The 20835-nt window shown below is 33.1% G+C and overlaps 1 gene segment (V, D, J or C); it reads left to right on the top strand.

The window, feature by feature from the left end:
- Nucleotides 1-20835, top strand: part of LOC122790556 — a 169687-nt gene that overhangs the window by 7546 nt on the left and 141306 nt on the right. The window contains 1 exon segment of the C gene segment in view: nucleotides 4910-4987. Coding sequence covers nucleotides 4910-4987 — 78 coding nt within the window.

The raw sequence follows: 20835 nt of genomic DNA, 5'->3' as shown, positions 1-20835 counted from the left end.
GGTATGAGCATAGTGACCTACATAGGCAGCACTCAGACCTGCTCTGCCAATGGGAGGCAGAGATTAGAGAGAGGGAGGGAGACACCGTATTATTGTAAACATTCTGCTATTGGTTGCCACTGGCAATAGCTGATCTTGTGAACAGCGTAGGTACAAGTATAGTGATCTGCATAAGCACCAGCCAGACCTGTTCCACCAATGGGAGGCAGAGATTAGAGAGAAGGAGACACCTTATTATTGTAAACATTCTGCTATTGGTTGCCACTGGCATCAGCTAATCTTGTGAACAGTGTAGGTACAACTATAGTAATCTGCATAAGCACCAGCCAGACCTGTTCCACCAATGGGAGGCAGAGATTAGAGAGGAGACACCTTATTATTGTAAACATTCTGCTATTGGTTGCCATTGACATCAGCTAATCTTGTGAACAGTGTAGGTGCAAGTATAGTGACCTGCATAAGCAGCACGCTGATGTGCTCTGCCAATGAGAGGCAGAGATTAGAGAGAGGGAGACACCTTATTATTGTAAACATTCTGCTCTTGGTTTGGCATGTGCATTTGGACTAGCACCTGTACCTGTAGTTGCTTTCTGTTGTCAGGAGCATACTGGACCGAGTACTGAGTACCGTCTGCTTTATGTTCTGCAGCAGCACAGGAGATACAAACAACATGGCTGATGTGTCAAGTGAGGCAATACAGCTGTCCAGATAGCAGGATAAATGCAATGTATTTCTGACAGTAATGTACCATTTTACTGTTTTACTAAAGAGTACACACATTACTAATGTACTGTATGATTTATTTAATTAATCATTTGCTTAGCCGTTTGGTTTTTCCTTCATTTATTGCCTTTTTCTACCACATCAGTTGTGATGCAGGCAGTTTTACAGAAATGACCACCACACTCTGCACCAGCCATGACACTAACTGTTGTGTCTACAGCAGTGGTGACCAAGAGTCTTACTGGTGGCATTTATGGCCACCTTTTGGGGAAGGGGAGGGGTTGAAGGCTCTTCATCTGAACTGTATAACATTCTACTTTATAAAAATATATAACTGTATATGAAACATTCTAAATTTTTATAACTATGTAAACCAAACATTCTATCATATTTGAAGTATATAACTTAAGTTTCCTTACATTGTTTATTGCCTCGTAGCCCGGGTCATGTCTAAAAAAAGAGTCTCTGGACCAGTCCATCTATCCTGTTACCAAACGGTAAATAAATAACAATAAATGAATAAAGATATTTGTGGTAGATGACTGGAAATTTACTTTGTCATTGTGGAGTTGGTAGATCCAGTGATATCTGGTTCTACAAATACACATTTTGTAATATTGTCCTATGAACAAATATTCCAATGATATCTGGTTCTACAAATACACATTTTGTAATATTGTCCTATGAACAGATATGTTTTCCTCTACTTGCCCGACACTGAAACTATGCTCAAGGAAGCAGGGAAGCTTAAGCTAAAGTGAGTGATGTTACAGTATCCTTCGGGTAGCAAATATGTCCTCCCTCCTCCTGAATTTTGTGGTTTTGTTTATCTCTCTGGAAATAAAGTAGGGTTTGGAGTGATACAGAGTTGGATATGTGTAAAGGTTGCCTTAAGATTCAAAATAAAAATACAGTACTCACTTACTGTTAAAGGTTTTATCACAAATTGGTTTTGTTACCAAATATTTTAAAAGAATTTGTGTGAGTGGTTTGAATACTGAACATCCTGTGATGTTTGACATGTCTGTGCAGCTATGTAGGGCATTTCAGCTTATGTAGGTTGCACATGTGTGGAATGAATTAAAATGAGCATGCCACAGCATACAGCATATATCATGAACTCAAGCTGTTGTTGAGATGAAACCTCTGATAACCACCTTCTGCTGCAATATTGCAGAATTGAAAATCTACCATACAAAATCTAGAGACAGTATTAATAACAAAATAATCCAAACTATTACTTTTCCTGCTACAAGATTACAAAAGACATCAATGGTGTGTGTGTGTGTGTTTTTTTTTTTCTAGTAAATTCTTCCAAATTCCAGTTGTTCTGCAATATGTTTTCATTTTCTGGTCACAATCTGAATCTAACATAAGGGACTCTGATTCTTTAAGCAGAACCTTTCAAGGATAGTAACAAACTGTCCTGACATGTATTACTAGAGGTAGTCTGCACTGCCAATAGCCTTCAAGATGGAATAAAATGGCACAATGCTTGGGGACAGAAAACTGCAAAGATTTCAGAACTGAAACCAAACTGTTAATGCAAAAAAAGTAATCTCAAATACTGTTTGTTAAACCTTATTCTTAAACATTGTTACTGCGTTCTTCATAATTAGACAGGCAGAGTTCGAGCACAGGTACATGTGAGTTCCACCTTGTATACCCAATGAGGAAAATGAAGGCACAAAAGAATGACATCACACAAACGCACATCTGTTTAGTTGTGTCTTCGGTGTATTATTCCAGCTTGAAGTTTCAGTCACCTGGACCATAGTAAGTAGTAGTCAGTACAGACTCAAATTTTGCTATAACAGTACACAAAGAGTCATTATGGGTATATATTAATTTTATACATTAGTTTGTTGTCTGGGGTAGAGCATTATGGGTATATATTCATTTTATATATTTGTTTGTTGTCTGGGGTAGAGCATTATGGGTATATATTCATTTTACACATTTGTTGGTTGTCTGGGTAGAGCATTATGGGTATATATTCATTTTATATATTTGTTCGTTATCTGGGGTAGAGCATTGCTCAACAGAGACAGTTTTCAGGCTCATCCTGAGCCCAGGAGCACAGTCTGGTTAAGTGACTTGCTCAGAGTCACACAGCAGGTATATGAAGACTGAGGGAACCAAAGTCTGGTTAACACAAATAAACTCATTTCCAGGCCTTAATTCCCTGTGCTAACAGCAAGACAATGATGAATGATCAGCTTATACTTAACGATAATTCACCACACACAGCTAATTATTCAGTTATTATCTAGTCCTTGAAAAGAAAAGTATCTTACCTAACAAGGTGATTAACTTTAGCCTTTCCAAGGAATAACAGAGGTATTGCAAAACAAAGCCAGTGTGGACAAAGTGTCAGTTAGCAGCCAGGTATCTCTGACCAGTGCAACAACAATTTGACCCCTTATAGATACAGCATATCTAATGTACAGATATTTTGCACACAGTGGTTAGTATGATTACTTTTATTAGAGGTGTATACAAAATTTATTGTTTTATTTTTCCTTAATTGGTAATTCAATTAACCAATAACCTTTGACCTACGGACTACTACTGGGTTGGCTATAGGTGAGTAATAACCATATCCTTAACTGTCTTGATGCATAATGACTCAGTACTTAATATCACTGCCTTACAGGTTCAGGGAAATTATATATTCTCCCTGTGTCTTTGTGTGTTTCTTTGGGTGATCTGATTCCTCCCACTTCAAAAAATGCTATTTGATTCACTACTCTAAAGTCTCATATAGATTGCATTTACCACTGCTATTCTAGCCTGGTTCATGACTGAAAAGGGTCCTTACTGATCAAGTTCACTTACCTAGTTAACAAATAGATAACATATAATGCATAATGTAATTCTCGTTTTTTAATTTGTTTCTGCCCATCACAATAAAAGACTAGAGGATGCATTTAAAATAAGAAATATTGAATAATAGTATGAAAACCTGAAAAACTGAAAAATGGAAGCACTTTTTTAAATCATTCCTGGAATATTCTTTAAATTTGTGTCTAGATTTCACATCAAATGCATCTCTTCCATATACATAAAAATATATTTTGTTAATCTTTTAAAAATAAAACTATTTTTTGTAAAAGTGTTTTCTAAATATTGTAAATGTGTAGACTTATTTAATCTGATCAGTTTAAAACCATTAAAGCAATTACCAAATATAAAGGTGATTATGTAAGGGGCAGCCACGGTGGTGCAGCGGTTAGCCTTGCTGTGTCACAGCAAGAGGTTCTCCTGTTCGATCCTCGGCTGGGGTGCCTTCTGTGCGGAGTCTGCATGTCCTACTTTGGTCATGTGGGTTTCCTCCGGGTGCTCCGCTTTCTTCCCACATTCCAAAGAAATGGTGTAGGTGGATTGGACACTCTAAATTGGCCCTAGACATGAGTGTGTGCTTGTGTGTGCCTTCTGTGGAAGGTTGGGAGCCGGGCTGGCAACTTGACACCATAAAACTGCACTGCCAATTATGAGCGGACAGGTGATCCACTGTGGTGACCCCTAACCGGGAAAAGCCAAAAGAAGATGAAGAAGAAAGTTGATTATGTAAGAATATAGATTAATAAGCTAGGTACAAAAACAGCTAGTTATTAAACCAAAGTAGTATGGTAAATGTACTGTGAATAAACATATAAATTTAGAATCTGTAATAAATCTAATTTACACTATTTAACTGCTGTAATATATGCCTTATTGTATTATGATTATCATTGTTTCTAGTTAAAAATGGCAATTAATGTTAAATATCAATAAAGAACCTTAGCATGAAAATTAAATTTTTCATTTTTTGCATTTATAGTATCCACCAAAAATATCTCTAGCCAGTAAATGACGTAAAAATACCATGGAAGATGGTAAAGTTCTTATTTTAAACAGTAAATGTTTATATATACCTCATTCTTCTTATGAAAACAGTTCTGAGATTATTAAAATAGTCAGTAAAAATACAAACAGTAAAACTACAAACATAAATAATAGTAGTTAAGTGTGGTAACTTAACTAATTTGCCATTTTAATGTGCATTTTTTAAACAGCACTGTGAGATAAGCTAGTGCATACTTTTTAGGTGTTTTTCTTCAACTGGGGTGGGGAGTGATTCAACATTGCTATATATAAGCAGCATCCAGCAGATTTCAGTCTACACCCAGTTTTTGTAACGGAGTTTATTGCTGTGTGATTACAGGCAGCTCAGTAGCCAAACTTGCCTTTGGTTCTGGTACAAAACTTACTGTAGAAGCTGGTAAGTAAGTCACAACAACATTTTTAATGCATGCAAACAAGTTATGGTTTGTACATATTGCTGTATTCACTTATTTGTTGACTTAATTTTATATAGATGTCTGTGTTACTGTGTAATTAAAAATAATAAGCTTCACTATGAGCAAAGAAGACTGAAGATCCTGGTCATTATAAGTTTTCCAATTATTATTATTTGCTGTAAAATAACACAGAACTATTACTTGCTGGACTTTAAAGAAGCACTTGTGAAATATTACAATGAGGTGAACTAGTATGCTGACTGCAAATGTAATTTTATTTGTTTTTTATGGCTTAGCATAGCAACATATAAAATGCATGTTATTAATTATATCTCTTACTTTCAAATTTAAAGTGTGGAGGAAATGAGTTGCACCATACGTGAAGTAAAAATTATTTGTAGTCAGTGATGGAAGTCTCAGCAGTAGTTTCCAAAAACACCTGCAACAACAGAAGCATATTCAGAGCACATGAACTCATTATAATGTAGTTCAAGTTTCAATACATCTGGAAGCCAGAAACAATTGTATAAGGTGTGTGTGTGTGTGTGTGTGTGTGTGTGTGTGTGTGTGTGTGTGTGTGTGTGTGTGTGTGTGTGTGTGTGTGTGTGTGTGCATGTGTGTGTGTACTGCAGTTTGTGTGTAAAAAACACCTTGATTAACTATATCATTTTATAAACGTGCTCAGCTGTTACACTACTACCTATAGCTTTACATGGTGGTGCAGCTTTTAGGTAATGTGCACTGAAAGAAAACAAACAAAAGGTTAATGGCAGTTAAAGTGTTTAATGTGTGTCTACTTCCAGGAATGCTAAACCTTCTTAGCAATATTATATATATATATATTTTTTTTTTGCATTCTGAGACTTGACATGTAGTATGCAAAGTACACCAAATGTCAGTTTAGTTCTTAAATTCACATATGTCCTGGCATAGGTACTGTTTATTTGTGTTGTGTACCTGAGAGCCTGAAGCATGGATGTGTAAAAGTAGCATGTGTTTTGTAGCAATCCATCATCTTAGTTTTTGTAAAGGTACATTCTGCTGTGCGACTGGCACAGCTAACAAAATAATATTTGGAGCGGGAACCAAGATCTCTGTTGAAACCAGTAAGTACAAATCAATATATTTTAGTAATGACTGAAATACAACCTGGAAAATTTAAATATTCTTAATTTATCCACTTGACGTATTTCTTACATTGTGCAAAATTCTTTTTTTCTATAAAAGGCAACTCTTATGTGAAATTTACTCATATTCTGCAAAAGATATGAAGAGGAATCACTTATTTATATGCATATTCACACTTTTCAAAGTCTAATATCATCCCTCATTAACAAAACAATTTATATTAATTGTGCAAGCCTTACAAAATCTGATGGCTGAGTTCACAATTCTTGGTATGGAACATAAAAAAATATATAACTCTTAAAGCTATCGTTTAATTTTATATATTTTACTAGCATATATTTAATTAAGCATTTCACTGTAGTGATCAGAATAATTAAATATTCACACCAATCAATCCCAGAGCTGTGGCACTGTAAAATTATATTTTTTCTCAGGTTATAATACTGTGAGTTGTGACTGTCATTTGCAGAAGGACCAAAGCTAGTAGTGCAACCTAGTAAGTCTATTTCTATTGCAAATTTTGAATACATGTATATGCTCTAATTTTCTCACCTTCTTTGCATCCTTTGGCAAGCATTTGCATTATTAAGGAATACTACATCATTTCCTAAAGCAAACCTCTGAAATTTCTCTAAATGACGTATCAAGTTTGATTAAGTCTAATTAAAGATATTTATTAAAATATCAATGTATGATAAGGTTACCTTTTTTGTAAATTGATGCCACTGCATTTCCAAGTACAGGTAAAAAGTGAATGAATTAAAAATAAAATGATTAAGACATGTAAGAGGTGATATTCTTTAGCTGTTAGTGTTTGTGCATGGTTATTTTTTGTTGATATACACATTCATTTGCAGGCACATTGATGATATCTGATTAAAAACTGTCATTAAGGGCAATGGAGAATTTCATAAAGCCTCATTACTGAAAACATTCCATATTATTCAAGATCGTTTTGGTTATTACATTAATACTGCACAGATCTGTGAGTAACCATTCTTAAAACCAGCAAAGTTTGTGAAGATTTGTGACATGACAAGTTACAATCTATCATTGTGATATACTGAACACAAAACACTATCAGTCTTATTTTGCAAAAGCTTAAAATGCACAGAAACAAACTCTGTCAAAAGTGTGTGTCATACTCCTTAAAGTCTGGAATCAGGAAAATAGTCTCAAAAACAATTGACTTACAATACTTCAGAACATATAAATACACGTTAAGATGTCTACAAAGATACAAGCTAACACTATTCAAGTTTAGACACATTTAAACCCAGGAGCTGTTTTATATATCCCAGTATCTATCCATTATATGCATACACCTCTGTTATACACAGAGAGAGATTAACTTTACTGCTGTGTATACTTCATAATGTTTGACACGGATTACTATCTTTAATCTGACAATATGTCTACAAACAAACAAACCAAGCAGAAGCACATTACAATCTGTGACATATTAGCTTTTTACTTGTTTAACAGTAGTTCTGTGAAAACTTAATTGATATTCAGTGCAACAGTGAATAACCTTAAGTCAAATATTTTGTTACAATATCCCTGTCTAAGTCATATTTCACAGCTAACTGTTATGTTGTGACTTTGTTACAGGAATCTGAAATTTCATTGTTCCTGTCTGTCACTAGATTAGCAGTACAGGTCCAATACAATAAATTCTGATAAAAACAAATAAATAAAGACATTTCTTTCTGTGGATGTTAGCATATTGTTGCTGGCAAAGACCACCATTCATTAATAAAATGGCATTGATTAAATGTATTAAGTTTCTAAAGTGTAATTGAAATATTTACATTTCAGACACTACAATTTCAACACATAAATTGCATACTCTTATTGTTGAATGAGAGACAGGTTAAAAAAAGTTTATACTTAAATATTAAGAAAAAACACCAATCTACAGAAAATGAGCTGTAAAATGTCATGTTTTTTCTATGATGTAATATTGTGAGCTATCGGTGGAAGCAACAAACTAATATTTGGAGAAGAAACAAGGCTGAGTGTAGAACCCAGTAAGTACCATTTATATAAAAAGCAGTTGTTAAATCTTTAAGTGCTGTAATTACGTTACCTTCCTTCTATCCTACAAGAAGCTTTTGTCTTAAAGACAACATTATAGCTTATGATAACAAACTTACATTTCAAGAAGTGACATTTCAAGGCAAGATAGTGATCAGTTTGAACAAAACATATTAATACAGCATAACGTAATACTGGTGTTTTATAATTTTATATCCACTGACTAGCAACAGAAGGAGGAGAGAAAAGTAATGCGAGTCTTGTTATATCTTTATCATTTGGTGAATGCATATTTATACTAAAAGGAATGAAATTTATTTCATTTTCATTTCCAGTGGCATAGTTCAGTGAGACAGAACATTAATTAAAAGCTGCAGGGAAGATTTGTAATGTAAGTTACAAGCTATCAGTGTACTATACTGAACAGAAAATAATAGCTGAGGATTGACTCTTATTTGGCAAAAGCTTAAAGTCCATAGAAACAAACTTTATTGAACATGAATGACATTCTCCTTGTAGTGTGGAAGTTCAGAACAACAGCCTCGAAAACGGTTTCCTTATAATGCTGCAGAATGTATGAATACATAAATAATGAAGATAAAAGATACAAGCAAGCATTGCTGAAGTTTCACTACTTCTAAACCCAGGGTTGTTCTGTATATCCAACCATCTATGCATTATATGCATACACATGTATTATACAAAGAGAGAGAAAAAGATACACTTTACTGCAGCATATAATTCCTGATGTCTTACATATGACTGCCTTTAACATTTTTAAATGAAACTATTATTTTAAGCTGACAATATGTTCTATAAGCAAATCGAACAGGAGGGTCTTTGATGTATAACCTTTTGACTTGTTTAACAGTAGTTCTGTGAAAAATGAACTTGCATTCAGTACAGCAGTGAATAACCAAAACTCCAGTCTTTGTTACAGTTTTCCTGCCTTAGCCATGTTTCACAGCATAGCTAACTGCTGTGCTGTGACTTTGTTACAGGAATCTGAAATACCACTTTCTCCTGTTTGTAACAGTGCAAGTCCAATACTATAAGTAAATACATTTGTTTGCTTCTATGGGCATTAGCATATTATTACTGGCAAAGAACTGCCTTTATTAACAAAATGGTATTGATTACATTTATGGCATTTCTAAAGTGGAACAGAAGTGTTCAGATGTCAAACACTAACATTTCAAAAAAGAAAAGAAAAAATATGTACTCCTATTGTTGAATGTCATACAGGGAGAAAAAATGGATATAGCTAAATATTAAAACCTGTTGATCCCTGGGCAGTGAGCTATGTTTTTTTGTATGACATGTAACACTGTGAGGTACAATCAATAAACTAACATTTGGAGAAGGAACAAGGCTAAAAGTAGAACCCAGTAAGTACCATTTATACAGATAATAGTTTGTAATTTTTTTAAGTGCTGCAATCATTTAATTTTCATTTTATCCTACAAGAAGCTTTTATTGTTTTAAAAGGAAAACTTTATAGCTTACTTTAACAAGCCACTTACATTGCAAGAAGTAAAACTTTAAGGCTTGCTAGTGATCAGTTTGGCAAAAAATATTAATACAGTGTAACATAATTCTATTTTATAATGTTATATCCACAGACTATCAATAGAATGACAACACAGATCTTGTCAAACCTTTGCTGAAAGTCAAATGTTGAATGTATATTTATACTAAATTTTCATTTCAGTTGCATAGTTCAGTGAAATATATCGATGTGTAATGGATTACAGAACTTTAAATAAAAGTTGCAGTAAAAAGGGTGAAAGCAATGCAAGCTGTGGCAAGCTTTTATTATTTACCGAGACATAAAGCACTAAAAGTATTTAATGGATTTCAAAAGCATAATGATGGCATTATTCTCTTTCTTCTACTAATTTGTAAACTATAGGTACAGAATATTTAACAACTGCATTAATATAGTACAGACTTTTTGTAGGATAATACTTCTAAGTCTTTAGTCAGCTTAGGTAATAGCTTAGAAATTCTTAGCAGAAATGCACATTGCTTTTATTCCCTGCACACTAGCTGGTATCCAGGCCAAAGGCAAAATAAAATAACCAGAGGATTTTTTGAACAATTACAACTGTATAAGAAAATGCAGCAAAACATTGTAGTTATGTGCACTTTCTGAAGACATCAAGCTTATAGCTGTATCTGGACACATTTATGGGACCATGACTATTGCTAGTGTATTGCAGCTTCAATTTTACAAGAAATAAATTGAATGTTTTGAATAAAAGTAATCATATTCCTAACAAGGCATGTCAGACATCAGTTATAACAGAATATATGTTTCATACAATGTAAACATATATGAGTATTACATAGTACTTACAGAAATCAGATGTAGTAAGCTGGAGCAAAACAAAATGAGTTTCACAATAAGCTCAAAAAAAAAAAAAGGAGCTGAAAGGAACATTGGAAAATGTTTCAACACAAAGGTGTGTCAAAGAAGAAGCATATCTTCCCCCACCACCACCACAGGCAGTATTTTTAATTTCATTGATATTAGCCCACAAACAGCAAGGTGACCTAATAGCAAGATTCTTTGTTTTATATAAGATTTGCTTTGTGATGCGGTGTGTGTGTGTGTGTGTGTGTGTGTGTGTGTGTGTGTGTGTGTGTGTGTTTGTTGTGTGTGTGTGCCCAGAGTTTGGATTTTGGAGAATGGTTGTGAGCAGTGGGATAACTAGTGCATCTTTACTTCATGACATAATGCTGCAGGTTGAGTGCTTTGTTGTTTCAGCAGTGGAATACTACAAAAATTCAGAGCTGGAATGCTTTTTTGCTTCCATGATGTTTGTCCTTCCCCCACCATTACGGCACAGTGGAGTTAGTGTATTAAGTAAGAAGGTGGAAGATGGGGGTAAAGGTATTCTTCACTCACCACATCTTCCATAGAAAATCCTTCTTTTCTTTTGTGTTTTTTTTTCAGTGAGTGACCTTTGACCTTACCTATTAGGAAATAACCATAACATTGAAACACTGTGATGTTCTGTAATTTCTCATTATGAAAATTTACAATAATTTTAAATGAAAATACTTTCCCTCTCACTCTTTCACTCAGAATTATTAACTGATGTTCTCTTATTAGACAAAGATAAATACACATAATGTATTACATTAAGGAAATAGTAACAAATTAACACATGATTAAGAATGTTGTAATAATGCTAAAGGAATGAAAAAAATCACTACCTTTACAAATTAATAATCTAAAACAATATTTTCATTGATCTCCTTCACAACTACCCACAATGTACTGTATTCATTCTGAAAGAAAATAATAAAAGAATTAAAATAATTAAAAAAAAAATTCATATAGGTTTAAAAGGCAAAAAAAGGTATATCTAAGATGCAGGAAAATGCCTTAAGTTGGGTAATAATAGACAGGATAGTCTAGTATAATTTATTTAAATAATTCCACATCATGCTGTTAGAAATAATTGCCAAAATTCAGGAGTAGTTTTTGTAAGTGAATTTTATACTGTGTAAATACTGGGTATAACAAGCTAACATTCGGCACTGGGACAAAGATAATTGTAGAGTCTAGTAAGTATCTCTCTTTTGTAACAAATATTACTGAACTATGCATGTTTTGTTTTAAAAGTCACAGATAACCATTTTATTAATACTTATTTTATTTATTTATTTTTATTTTACATTTGTTAACAGGGAGAATCCGACTGGATACATGTCCATTTTCAGCGGAGGCCCGGGGAGAAAAGCTCCAAGTACATAACAGACATTTGAACATTGTTAATGCAAAAAAAAGGAAGATAGTTGAGTTCTAAATACAATATAAAGATACATCACATCTTGGGGAAAAAAAAAAAAAGGGATTTACACTAGTAAAAGTATCAATAGTAAAAGTCAACCTCAATTTTGATCATCTTGGTAATCTTGTAATGTGTAAATACTGTTATAACTGTCTGTAAACCATAAACTCAAAGTATGTAATTGAGTTAACCTCAGGGTTTTTAATATTACTACCCACACACAATTATTTATTTTATTTATTTTTTTTTTTTTGGCCTAGTACCATTTAACCATTAGCTATATCCCAGTGACCCTGCTCACCAAACTTTTATCCAACAGTAGAAACTCTTTCCCCTCCCTCCTGGAATGGATGAGCTAATAATTGCAGATCATTCTCATAACCCCTTGCCATCCAGCACTAGAAACATTAATCAAACTCAGGCATTCTGGGTAGCAGTCAGGGGTCCGTCATTCTGCACTATGGACTTGAAGTTTCTGGTGCAACCCCAATGTTTCAATTAAGTAGGAGGTTAGCACATGTACAGGTGTGATGATGTTAGTATCTTTGCTACAGATTCATTTTTTTTTACTCTTGGCATGCAGAAAATGCTCCACAATTAAAATATTAAAATATCAATAGTAAAAAATTTAATTGTTTCTCAAATATTATCTTCAATATAATTTGTCATGAATAAATAATCAACCTCAATTTTGATCATCTTGGTAGTAAGCTAAAAAATACAGAACACTTTTTAAGCAGGAGACAGGTATAAACTGACATTGGGAGAAAGAACAAAGCTAAATGTAAAACCCAGTAAGAACAATTCCTACTCAGAACAATCTAAAGATGTTTCAGGGATACAGTTTTCTTACTTTTGTTTCATTGTAGGACAAGTTTTGCAACCATACCAGAGAGAAACTACTATAAATTTGCAAAACAAGCCAGTAAAATTTAAAAAATATTGTGTTGTGGCTAAAAACATGTTTGGTAAAAATATTACTATAACAAAATACCATACTGCTCACTTGGAATATTATTCTAAAGGACTAGCTGTGAATTTGAGAAGCTGAAATGTATCCATATACTACACAATTTTTTGTTAGTTACCCCAATCCTTAGCTAAGCAGTGTAACAACACCAGCAGAAATAAGTATACTTTTTTTTGTCTGCACTCATTCAGCAATTGTTTCAAATTGAACAGACTCTGCATTTATTACTGTGCACCTTCTGAAAAATAAAAAGCGTACAATTACAATCCAGGATGAAAATTTGTGACATTTGTTATCACTGAGGACTTTGTTTTGCAAGATGCAGAAATATATGACTATAGGAAAAACAGGTGGCTGTATACTCTTTTTTCTTCATTTAGGTAGGTAAACATATATACAAAGACTGATGGACAGATAGTTTATTTTTAGATAGAAACAAAATAAATGCAGAGATTTTTTTTTTTAGATATTTTAGCAATGCAAATAAAAGGGTCTGCCAAAGTGATCACATGCTAGTAGCCTAGAACTCACTTGCCCACTGTCACTTGCTTGACAAAGTAAGTGCTCAAACTCCTACTTGCCCAATCTCCCTGAACTATTTAGCCCTCCATACACCAGACCCAATAAAATGTTATAGCCCTACCAGAACCCTGACACTAACTCTAAAATTTCTACCCAGTCCTAAACAGAGTTCTCACGCTCCCTCGCTCTAAAACTCCCTGCCCACACCACAACCATAAAACTCTTCTCCCACATCCTAACCCTAAGATTCTCTTCCCACTCCCTAAATTTAAATCTCCTTCCCAATCATAGCCCTAATCTTCACTCCTGCCCCCTCCCCAACTGCTTGCCAGAGCTCCTATTTGACATTGGTCTTTGAGTGCTTATGACTCAAGTGTTTGCAGTAGATCCCAGACAAAAACTAGAAAGCATACAAGGGGAAAAAGCAATGCAAACAAAAGGAATGAACAACATGTTAAATCTTCTAAATATTGTACGTTTTGTTAAACAAAAAGTTTTAGATCTTTTGAGATTGCACTGAATATACTGCATTCTAAACAACTATCATGAGGAATTATTCAAGGGTAGAATTAGCAGTAGATCCTTTGCATGGATTGCTAACTTTAAGAGCAAAGATATTAACTAGGCCAACACTTATTTAATATATTTAAAATCATCACTGTCCTTTCTTTAATAGTTTTAGTTATTTTTGGTACAGACCTGTGTGTGCCCATACAATATAACAATCCTGCTGGTTTTTGTATAGACATTTTCTACTGTGTGAATAATGCAGGTGGTAAAATAATATTTGGAGCAGGAACCAAGCTCATTGTGGAACCAAGTAAGTGGGATCAACATTTTAACTTGCAAACTAAATAAAATCTTAAAGTTTAGAATGTTAGCAATTTATTTGAAAGTGCAAAGTGAAATATGTGTCATACCCTGTAATGCTGACAAAAGTGAGAAATAACTTGAAATAGAGCAGAGCTGCATTATTTTGATTTGTGTATTTCACTGAAATATACTGACTTACCTTGTATTATGTAATTTAGTAATAAGATACAGTAAAATAAGTAACGTATCAGTTTTTGTGAGCATTAGTATACTGCTGGAGGCTAGAAAATATGTTCTTTAATGAATCAATATCAATTAGATATGCAAATCTTTTTTCCAGCATTCATATTTTACTAAGGCTTATAACATATCACACTAAATGATGGTTCAAACAACAATCACAACTAATAAAAATACATTTAATTAAAAGATGACAGTAAACAGAATTGTATAATCTTATTTCTTCTGTTCATTGCCCTCAGATATCTCAACTATAAGCCTTCTGAATTGTGATAGATGAGTTTTAAATTCATGGCATGATATAGCTCCTTTAAAAACACATGAGTTTTATTGCTAAATGGCTTCATTTTATGTGCTTCACTGACAATACTTTTTTAATGTTCTTTATTATACCATCACATTTTGAGTTATAACATGGGTATACAACATTAATAAAAAGAAAACAAATTCTAAAACAGTTTCCATTGTTATTGCCATGCAGTATACACTCATTTTATTTCTTACAGTTTTCATTCACTTCGATATTACATAAGCATCACCCTGTAGTATATGTGCATATATACATATGTTTTATGTCTAACAATTTTTATTCACTCCAACATTACATAAATTGCTCAATTCCTGTCTTCACCCCTGCTCCCGAACACTATTCTGCATGTATTGTTCCCACAATTCCATGTATTTCTACATATTACACTTTTCTGTTTCATAAAGATCCCCATCATTCCTTTTACCACCTTTACAATATGCAGAACTTCTTTTACATTTAGAATAGATTTTGATTTCTATTTTGTGAAAAATGTTTATTTGGTTAATAATATTATTGAAGTTAGTAAGATCTTACTTTGTCTAGGTAATTCAGATCCTATATTCTTGCTCAAAATAATAATTTCCTTAGTTACAGTCATTTGTTCTATCAAAGTACTCTGAAGAGAAATTTTAAAATCTGCCATCTCATTACATCCTCCAAAAAACACATTCCCAATTATATCTCTGTTGTCTATTATATCCCCATCATTTGCTGTCTGCCTGCAGGAAAAAAATCCTCTGACGTCTACTTCAGAAAATAAAACTGGACTTAGCTGTGTACTTTGGAGCATTACAAATGCATTTCTTATTATGCTTCCTGTAGTTCAAATCATTAAATACACAGGGTGAAAAAGCTAAAGGAAGTACAAAACTATATGTTTTTGTCACGTAGCATAATACTGTGAACAACCAGTGGCAACACTAAACTGATATTTGGAGAAGGAACAAAGCTAACAGTGGAACCTAGTAAGTGCTGCTCCTTTGCAAAATTTGAGAATGCTAACATGCTATAATTTTTCTGCTTATAAAAAAGTTCCAAGACCTTATTTAATGTAATCTTATGTCCTTCTAAACAAGTGACACTAAAGGAATTAATATCTCAAGGACATATTTAACTAAAATATTAACAGGGATACATTTTCTGTGATATTATAGTCTTCCTTCATTGTCCGTTAAACGTCCAAGGACCTTCAGTGCGATCCTTAGAATAACAATTTAAATGTGGTTAGGAGAACTTTATACTTACTGCAAAATTGCAATACCATTTTATGTGTCCCCTTTTCTAAGGTACAGTGAACTCAGAGTTACTATGTATAAACACTTGTAATATGGGGGTGCAAATCCTCACATTGGATGGTGTACATGCAAGACTGTTACTAAGTAATAACAAAGACTTTGGAGATTTGTTGTGCAAAATGGTTCTTGTACTTCCAAAAGGAGAAACAGTGACATTATGACAGAAATCTTAGTGAGAATTTATTATCTATTGAGCTTTATAATGCTAGTTTAAACATTTTATGACTTCCAAAAGCAAATGGATTACTTTCTTATTTATTCTTGTAAGCCTTAATATATGCACAGATTATTATATAGCAACTGCATTTCACCAAATTTACTGGATACCATAACTCATTCTTTTGACAGCATATGTAGTATGACTGAAATCATAATAAAAACAAGCACTTTTTTTTTATTCCATAATCATGGACAAAGCTAAGACGACTTTTAAATATTATTATTTTCACTAAGAAATTGCGCTGGGTAAGACAATTTGTATTAATATGCATTTTCTAAGTAACTCTGAGTATGGAAATGTATTGTGTGGCTCAAATTTGGGTCTGTAATCTTTCCTGTTGTGTCACAAAATCATTAATTTTATAAGGGAACAGAAGATTGCTGCAAGCTACATCAGTTGTTTCTCTGACAATCAAGCCTATAAATAAACAATCAGATACAGGCAGACAGATCCAAATTAGACATGATTAAAACAGTGTTACTCAATCAGTTTTGCAATTAAAAAATAATGCCAGGGTATACTGAAACTGAGAAAGACATGCACATCCATTACATCTGTTACAATCACAAAAACACTCTGCTAAAACAAGACAATCTACAATTCAGAAATGAGATCTGACTTTAGTAATTTATAAAATGTCCGCAAAAGAAGTTTCAACCCTGCAAAGGACAATAAACATTTGAAACTATTCTGTTAATAAATATAACTATAAGCGCAAAGAAATCTCTACCTTTTTCTTAAACGTGGGTTATTATCATTTGCTGAACTGTTATTTATATTGTTATATGTATGTTATTTATATTTATATTTATTTATTTATATTATCATTTGTTGAACTGCAGCTTCTTGTCTTATTAATAATTTCCGGTTATATTCTTTCATTAAGAAACGTAGCTTTTACAACTTACATGTGCATACTCCATGCTGCTGAAAGTAGAAATGGATTAGTGTTCCTGACTGCAAAATCCCAATTATGTATTTACAATTCAAAAACCATTTTTCTCTCTCTCTTTCTCTCACCCTCTCTCTAAATTACAAACTATTGGTTGCTGTTTACTCTGTCAAAAATCCAGCACTGCATATGAAATATGCTACATGACAGTAAATAATTAAGAAACAAAAATAAATGCAGATTAATATTCTTTAGATATTTTAGCAATGCAAAATAAAAGGGTCTGCCAAAGTGATCACATGCTAGTAGCTCAGAACTCACTTGCCCACTGTTACTTACTTGACAAAGTAAGTGTTCAAACTCCTTCTAGCCCAAACTCCCTGAACTATTTAGCCCTCCATATACCAGATTCTATAAAATGTTATAGTCCTACAAGAGCCCTGACGCTAACTCTGAAACTCCTACCCATTCCCTAACCAGAGTTCCCGCTTCCTAACTCTAAAGCTCCCTGCCCACAACACAACCATAAAACTCTTCTCCTACTTCCTAACCTAAGGACTCCCTTCCCACTCCCTAAATCCTCTTTTCCAGTCATAGCCCTAATTATCACTCTCACCCCCTCCCCAACTGCTTGCCAGAGCTCCTATGTGACATTAGTCTTTGAGCGCTTAAGACTCAAGTGTTTGTAGTAGATCCCAAACAAAAACTAGAAAGCATACAAAGGGAAAAAGCAATGCAAACAAAAGAAATGAACAATGTTAGATCTTTTGAACATTGTATGTTTGGTTAGACAAAACATTTTAGATCTTTTGAGATTGCACTGAATATACTACATTCTAAACAATTCTTATGAGGAATTATTCAAGGGTAGAATTAGCAGTAAAACCTTTGCATGGGTTGCTAACTTTAAGAGAAAAGATATTAATTAGGCCAACACTTATTTAATATATTTAAGATCGTCATTGTCCTTTTTTAAATAGTTTTAGTTATTTTTGGTACAGACCTGTGTGTGCCCATACTATATAACAATCCTGCTGGTTTTTGTATAGACATTTTCTACTGTGTGAATAATGCAGGTGATAAAATAATATTTGGAGCAGGAACCAAGCTCATTGTGGAACCAAGTAAGTAGGATCAACATTTTTACTTGCAAACTAAATAAAATCTTAAAGTTTAGAATGTTAGCAATTTATTTGAAAGTGCAAAGTGAAATATGTGTCATACCCTGTAATGCTGACAAAAGTGAGAAATAACTTGAAATAGAGCAGAGCTGCATTATTTTGATTTGTGTATTTCACTGAAATATAATGACTTACCTTGTATTATGTAATTTAGTAATAAGCTGCAGTAAAATAAGTAACATGTATCAGTTTTTGTGAGTATTAGTATACTTTGGAGGCTTGAAACAATCTTCTTTAATGAATCAGTATCAATTAGATATGCAAATCTTTTTTCCAGCATTCATATTTTACTAAGGCTTACAACATATCACATTAATGATGGTTCAAAAAACAATCACAACTAATAACAATACATTTGATTAAAAGAGGACATTAAACAGAATTGTATAACCTTATTTCTTCTGTTCATTGCCCTCAGATATCTCAACTATAAGCCTTCTGAATTCTGATAGATGAGTTCAAAATTCATGGCATGAAATAGCTCCTTTAAAAACACTTGCATTTTATTGCTAAATGGCTTCATGTTATGTGCTTCACTGACAATACTTTTTTAATGTTCTTTATTATACCATCACATTTTGAGTTATAACATGGGTATACAACATTAATAAAAAGAAAACAAATTCTAAAGCAGTTTCCATTGTTATTGCCATGCAGTATACACTCATTTTATTTCTTACAGTTTTCATTCACTTCGATATTACATAAAGTATATGTACATATCTACATATTTTTTTATGTCTAACAATTTTTATTCACTCCAACATTACATAAATTGCTCAATTCATGTCATCTCTACTCCCGAACATTATTCTGCATGTATTTTTCCACAATTCCATGTATTTCTACATATTACACTTTTTCCATTTTATAAAGATCCCCATCATTCCTTTTATCACCTTTACAATATGCAGAACTTCCTTTACATTGAGAATAGATTTTGATTTCTATTTTCTGAAAAATGTTTATTTGGTTAATAATATTATTGAAGTTAGTGAGATCTTACTTTGTCTAGGTAATTCAGATCCTATATTCTTGCTCAAAATAATAATTTCCTTAGTTACAGTCATTTGTTCTATCAAAGTACTCTGAAGAGAAATTTTAAAATCTGCCATCTCATTACATCCTCCAAAAACACATTCCCAATTATATCTCTGTTGTCTATTACATCCCCATCATTTGCTATCTGCCTGCAGGACAAAAATCCTCTGAAGTCTACTTCAGAAAATAAAATTGGACTTAGCTGTGTACTTGGGAGCCTTACAAATGCATTTCTTATTATGTTTCCAGTAGTTCAAATCATTAAATACTCAGGGTGAAAAAGCTAAAGGAAGTACAAAACTGTATGTTTTTGTCACGTAGCATAATACTGTGAACAACCAGTAGCAACACTAAACTGATATTTGGAGAAGGAACAAAGCTAACAGTGGAACCTAGTAAGTGCTGCCCCTTTGCAAAATTTGAGAATGCTAACATGCTATAACTTTTCTGCTTTCTTTTCTGCTTATAATAAAGTTCCAAGACCTTATTTAATGTAATCTTATGTCCTTCTAAACAAGTGACACTGAAGGAATTAATATCTCAAGGACATATTTAACTAAAATATTAGCAGGGATACTTTTTTCTGTGATATTATAGTCTTCCTTCATTGTCTGTTAAAAGTCCAAGGACCTTCAGTGCGATCCTTGGAATAACAATTGAAATGTGGTTAGGAGAACTTTATACTTACTCCAGAATTGCAATACCATTTTGTGTGTCCCATTTTCTAAGGTACAGTGAACTCAGAGTTACTATGTATAACATTTGTAATATGGGGGTGCAAATCCTCACATTGGATGGTGCACATGCAAGACTGTTACTAAGGTATAACAGAGACTTTGGAAACTTGTTGTGCAATATAGTTCTTGCACTTCCAAAAGGAGAAACAGTGACATTATGGCAGAAGTCTTGGTGCGAATTTATTATCAGTTGAGCTTTATAATGCTAATTTAAACATTTTATGACTTCTAAAAGCAAACTGATTGCTTTCTTATCTATTTTTGTAACCCTTAATATATGCACAGATTATTATATAACAACTGCATTCTTCTTCCACTAAATTTACTGGATACAATAACTCATTCTTTTGATAGCATATGTAATATGACTGAAATTGTAATAAAAACAAGCACTGCTTTTTTTTTACTCCATAATCATGGACAAAGCTAAGAAGACTTTTAAATATTATTATTTTCACTAAGAAATTGCACAGGGTAAGACACTTTGTATTAATATGCATTTCTGAGTAAATCTGAGTATGGAAATGTATTGTGTGGCTCAAATTTGGGGCTGTAATCTTTCCTGTTGTGTCACAAAATCATTAATGTTATAAGGGAACAGAAGATTGCTGCAAGCTACATCAGTTGTTTCTCTGTCAAA

Source organism: Protopterus annectens, chromosome 16.part0 (genome assembly GCF_019279795.1).
Source record: "Protopterus annectens isolate FY-2018-M chromosome 16.part0, PAN1.0, whole genome shotgun sequence".
NCBI classification, from domain to species: domain Eukaryota; kingdom Metazoa; phylum Chordata; order Ceratodontiformes; family Protopteridae; genus Protopterus; species Protopterus annectens.
This window is presented reverse-complemented; position numbering and strand designations above follow the sequence as displayed.